The 5,767-nt window shown below is 36.0% G+C and overlaps 1 protein-coding gene across 4 annotated transcripts in view; it reads left to right on the top strand.

Moving 5' to 3' along the window:
- The first annotated feature begins 2,600 nt into the window (after positions 1 to 2,600).
- Positions 2,601 to 5,767, top strand: part of mtss1la (MTSS I-BAR domain containing 2a) — a 26,858-nt gene continuing 23,691 nt past the window's right edge. For 3 of the 4 annotated variants that reach the window (XM_016462670.1, XM_016462671.1, XM_016462669.1), the window contains exon 1: positions 2,601 to 3,123. In XM_016462670.1, coding sequence (XP_016318156.1) covers positions 3,052 to 3,123 — 72 coding nt within the window. In that variant the 5' untranslated portion in view covers positions 2,601 to 3,051. The remainder of the gene's footprint in view (positions 3,124 to 5,767) is intronic. The other variant, XM_016462673.1, reaches the window with a different exon arrangement.

Below are 5,767 nucleotides of genomic sequence, written 5' to 3'. Positions count from 1 at the left end.
TTTGGCTTAGCGGGCTGCCCAAGAGGAAATTCCACCAGCTCAAATGTTCTCAGTAAAGGCCCCAGTGTGGATCAAGGACCCGGAATCCCTGCAACCCATCGACTTTGTAGGGACAGCGAGGGGCCGGGAGGAATGAACGTGACGGTACCACAGATGGTTCTCCTCCAGTCAGCAGACAGACTATGGTATTTTAAGTATCACCATGCTCATAAAAACTGTTACCCAAAGCATGATCTTAAGAAGTTTGTATTGTTTTCATTCCACATCATAATTCTGTTGATGAAGAATAATAAAGAAAGGGTGAGAGTGCTCATATCGTAGATTATAATGCATCAGGACTGTTTTCAGAAAAAAGTTATGCAGAATATGCTCTCTGTGCCGTCTTTTTAATCCGTAAGTGTTCTCTAAAGGATTGTATGTGTGGTATCATCCAAAAGGCCCTAGAGAGAGTCATCATGTACGTAAAGGTTGCACTTGACTGAAAAATATCCAGCTCCCATTATGGCTCGACAAAACCTGTCAAAGTTATAAGGTTTACAGCTGCCTAAATACTGTGAAGGTCAGAGGTGGTTCCTTGATTTTATCTTTTTGGAGGAATTCAGCTGTTTTAAAGAACAGAATGTTCCAGTGATGTAAGAAGAATGCAACAACATCCCCCTGCTTTAGAAAAGTTCTGGGGGACTTTTAGATTTCTTTAGCGGTACTCCAGGAAATTGTGGTTGCGGTTTCACAGTTATATGCAGTTGGCTCATAAATTAAGTGTATATCAAAACAACTTTTCAATGGTTCACCAGACATTTATTCTTTTGTCAGGAGAATACTTTGTTATTGCTGACATTCAGTTTTAGATTACATTGATGCTACTACTTGCAGTCTATGGCAAGTTATTTATTTATTTATTTATTTTTGTGCATGTGTGTGTGTGTCTTTTGTATTTGCGGATTGTTGTTAATTTTAGGCTATATACACAGGCTATATACACATACATTTGAAAGAAAGTAATACTTTTATTCTGCCATCTATCTATCTGTCTGTCTGTCTGTCTGTCTGTAACCTTCAAATGTAATACTAAAGAAAGATGATTTAAACAATATAATATAACAACACTGTATAAATAACATATCTAGTTACTTGCTAGTTACTATACTAAAGAATAAACAGGAAAATCTTATCATATTTTAAATTAAAGTTATATTTTGGAAATGTACTTTGAAAATGTTGTAAACCAGTTATGCTGCAATCATATGCATTCTGTGGTCATGCTAATTGTAAGCTATAGCTTGTGTATCCTGTATTAAGTGCTTTTGTAGAAACTGTGATGGAAAACAGTGGCTCAAAGTCAGAAAGTGTTTATTTGATATGGGACCTCTACTCCTATTTCTCAACCGCAAGGTTACACAACGATATACTTACATAACATCCTTTACAGAATTTGGGGAGTGAAGTTAAATCAGAATTTTATGGTCAAATAGCCGTATACCTGAATATGGCAACAGTATGTAAGAGATATGCTTGTGTAGATGACAGGGCAAAAGCAAATGGATATATGATACACTGTGCAAGAGAGGGATGGAATGAATCATTGTGGCCTCTTTGCTCATTTAGCTCTCAAGGGGCAGTGTCCGTCAGCAAGGTCAAGGTTTAGAACACACACTTTGCTCAATACAGTTAGATCACAGTCCACTGTTTAGGAATTTTGATTAGAATTGATAAATGTGCTGCTTTCTCTGCTTAGAACATTTCTAAACCACTTGAAATTAAGTGCATTTTACTGATTTTAAAGAGGAGTTTTTCATGTTTTCGTGTTTCATGTTTATCAGTTAGCTTTTAAAGTTTCCTATAAGTTCCCACACCGAAGATATTAGAGTCATAATTTCTCTCTGAATTACACCAGCGCATAAATGAAAGTTTAATGTGCAAGTTATGACTTCAATAAAGTTTAGCAATATTCGGAATAACAGACCAACATCCTTATATTATTAATTAAACAGTAAGAAAATTGGGTGGCCAGTGTACCTCGATAATAGGCCTATTATATATATAACATTTTTCTAATTTTGTATAATTATTATTCATGCCGTTTTTGTGACCTCATATTAACTGAGAGACTAAATTGAATATTTATTTATTTATGTGGGACTATTTACGTGAAACATAGGACTATTTAAATAAAAGGTTGATTAAAATGGCATAAAAATGGTTAAAAAAGTGGTCAATTTACATTACATTTATGCATTTAGCAGACACATTTAACCACGTTTAAGCGACTTGCAAAAGCTTATTATTATTATTAGGCTAATATTATTATTATTATTAAGTTAGAATTTCAAAAAGTGCAAGGTGCTGTTAATTCACTATGTAAATTATTTGTTATATATTTTTAAATATATTTCTTGTCGTGACTGTTAAAGGGTTAAAAAAAGTGCACTGTCCATTTAATGGCCTGCAGTGGCAGCTGTGCTGTTAACTTTGTGCCTGCCACACAAAGACACGTTAAAGCTACTTTAAAGGTCCACCATTCAATTGTCCTCTCCCTGTACACGCAACAACCTGCCATATGTCTACCCGTAAGCCCCGCCCCTAGGCCCTATGATCCCGCCCACCAACCTGGAGGATCGAATATCACGTCCGTCTCTCGCTGTATCAGTCGATTCCGTATTTCATCCAAAAATCGCTGTTAAAGCGGCACTGATTAAGCTGAAACCTCTCGTCCACGCGGATCTGACAGCACAGATTGTTAGTATGATACACAAATCGTCCTCTGTATCCTAAGCCGGGGGTTGGGAGGGGAGAATCAGATATTTTGAACCAGCCATCATTCCCTGGATAACGGGCGCAGAGCCACTCGACAGCCTCAGTTGTTGTTTCCTTTTGCCGACATCTGCTGCATGTTGCTCACATTTGCATCCGAAGCAACAAGAGGTCTGTATTATGATGTGATGGACCCCTTTCATCTTAATCCCTGAAGACGAAATCAGTTTATTTGGATCAGAACATTTCATCTATTTTGTTCATTCATTGAGAGTATAACAATCAAGAGCTTGGTGTGACATGATGGAGAGTGTGGAGAAGGAGTGCGGCGCTCTGGGTGGATTGTTTCAGGCGATCGTCAACGATATGAAGGTACCAGTACTGTTTTATTGATGCAGATATTTAGCAAAAAAAGATGGTTGTGTTTTACTGCCTTTGTTTTGATCAGGGGTCCAGCTGCCTGCACCACTGATGCTGTGATTAATGGCATGTGGGTCTCAGCATGGAGGGCTTTGTTGTGAAATGAGAATTGGTTGTTAGTAAAACCTGCTATATATTAAAGTATATTTCCTGTGCATTTTATTTGAGATAAACATACAACTAATACGTAGAAGATAGAGTAAAAAAAGAGAGAAAATATGTTTTTCACTGAATTTAGATCTAGTTAGTAGCTTAGAAATGTTCAGAATTCTTCAGAAATTATTTTTATCCAAAATATAGGGTTTTTATATAAAGCATGGCCACCACCCACTTTTCCAGGCTTGAACAGAAATATAAAATTATGTTTTGATAGTCAAGTCTTGTACTATATTCACTAGCCCTGCCATCTGTTATTTCATAGAAAGGCTCATGTGTAGTTTCATTTTTACAACAACCATATAATCACATTTTAACCTAATTAATTTTACTTGACATTTACAAATTTGAAAATGGTGCACTAAAAGTCTGCCTAGCTATAAGTTGTCCAATGAGCAAAAGACATTTACCTCTATTTTGAACATCTCTGAGGTTGACCCTCATATTGATGATTTTGAAAGCGATGTTAATGTGCAGGGATTATGCATGGCTCATAAAGAGATAGAAATGCATCAGAGTGAGCTTAAATGTGGAGCTCAACTAAACTCTCATTTGCTCAAAGCCCTGTTGTGATTTTCAGTGAAGTAAAGAATGAAATACAGCTTTTATATAGCTTTTTGTATAGAATACAGTATGTCAAATATTGGTATTAATACATTTAGGAAAGCACAAGTCGTAATAGTGATGTTTATTTTTGACAGAAGAGAAGGTTTGTTCATTTAATAGTGAAAGTCATTCTAACTATGCAAATCTGATTGATTTAAATATCACAGTAACTGTTTTGTCCAGTATAGTCTTAGTAATATCAATAATATATAATATTACATGGCATGTAAATATTTACTTTTCAACATTTATTATTATTTATATATTTCCTTACTTTGCATTTTCTTTACCCACATATATTTAAGAAGAAATATTTGTAGTTATAGTCAATGAAAGCAAGCCCGAATCCAATATGATATTATATGAAATGTGTAATGTCATCAAAAACACTCGTTGTTAAATATTAAGGATGAAGGATGTTGTTGTTGTTGTTGTTGAAAGATCCAAGGTCTTTGCACATTTGTGTAAATAAGTTAAATTTAATCTGTTCTCCTGTAACATTTAAACCTCTCATGGCCATCTCTCAGATATGATCTGTTTTTCCTAGCTATTTGCGATTTTTTGGAGCACTTTCCAGCCTGTTGCGTTGCTGGAGCAGAACCCTGTGGTTGCACGTACTGTTCCATAAATGGTTTCCATGTTCTCATGCGGCTCCAGTAGTGAATGTTATTGCTGAAAGTTGGCGTTTGAGTGAAGTTCAGTGGCCAGATGCCAGATCTGGAGTTCATATATTGTGAACGGCTCCAGACTTGGCTCAGGTCCAACCCTGACAACATTTGACACGCAGTATATATCAACACTCGTAAAGAGGGTGCAGCCAGAGAGTGTCGTAATGTCAGAGATGATGTGAGTAGGTCGGTCAAACTCCTCTTCAAAAAATGTGCATATTGTAGAATTACTCTACTCTGTGATTTCACTTGGCAGACCAAGATCTGTAAGAGTTTAGAGGCATAGCCAAAGGTTTAGGACAGCTGTTTTTGTTAGCATAATGTGAAATAAAACACAGCAAAAATATGCTGCTTTCACTTTAAAAATAAAATAATAATATTAAATGAAATAAGAAATAAGAAATATATTCATCAGTTTAAAACAGTTAATGTATATATCTTTTTTTAATCATTCAGCGTTAAAATTCCTTTCTGTACAAACTTTAATAGCATTTTAAATTTATTTTTCAGCATGTTCAATTGTTTTGGTGTTGCGAGCTTTTAACTGTGATAGCCTTTATGACTACAGATAAACTCAAGGGCTGATATGACAAATTGACCATACAAATAACATCTTTAAAGGGGTCATATGATGCTGCTAAAAAGAACATTATTTTGTGTATTTGGTGTAATGAAATGTGTTTATGCGGTTTAAAGTTAAAAAAACACATTATTTTCAACATACTGTACATTATTGTTTCTCCTCTATGCCCCGCCTTTTTGAAACGCATCGATTTTTACAAAGCTCATCGGTCTGAAAAAGCGAGGTGTGCTGTGATTGGCCAGCTATCCAATGCGTTGTGATTGGCCGAATACCTCAAGCGTGAGACGGAAATGTTACGCCCCTCACATACTGTTGATGCCGTGTCCGGCCGGAGCGACGAGACAAAAACATTAAAACCCATTACAAACGAGGCATTTGTTGCATCCAGTGTGGACATAATTACTGATTATAATGACTTATACTGTCTTTTTACGCGTTGCGTTGCATTGCATCGCGCTGCGTAAACATAAAACTCTGTCTGCATTTGTGATCAGAGAAATGACAAACAACAAGCCTAATCTACACTACCCAAAACCCGCGTTTGAATCATCAGTGGCAAATCCTTTAAATGAAAACATACTTA

This window comes from Sinocyclocheilus anshuiensis, unplaced genomic scaffold (assembly GCF_001515605.1).
Source record: "Sinocyclocheilus anshuiensis isolate Anshui unplaced genomic scaffold, SAMN03320099.WGS_v1.1 scaffold800, whole genome shotgun sequence".
NCBI classification, from domain to species: domain Eukaryota; kingdom Metazoa; phylum Chordata; class Actinopteri; order Cypriniformes; family Cyprinidae; genus Sinocyclocheilus; species Sinocyclocheilus anshuiensis.
The sequence above is the reverse complement of the archived record's forward strand: the minus strand, read 5'-3'. Positions and strand labels throughout refer to the sequence as shown.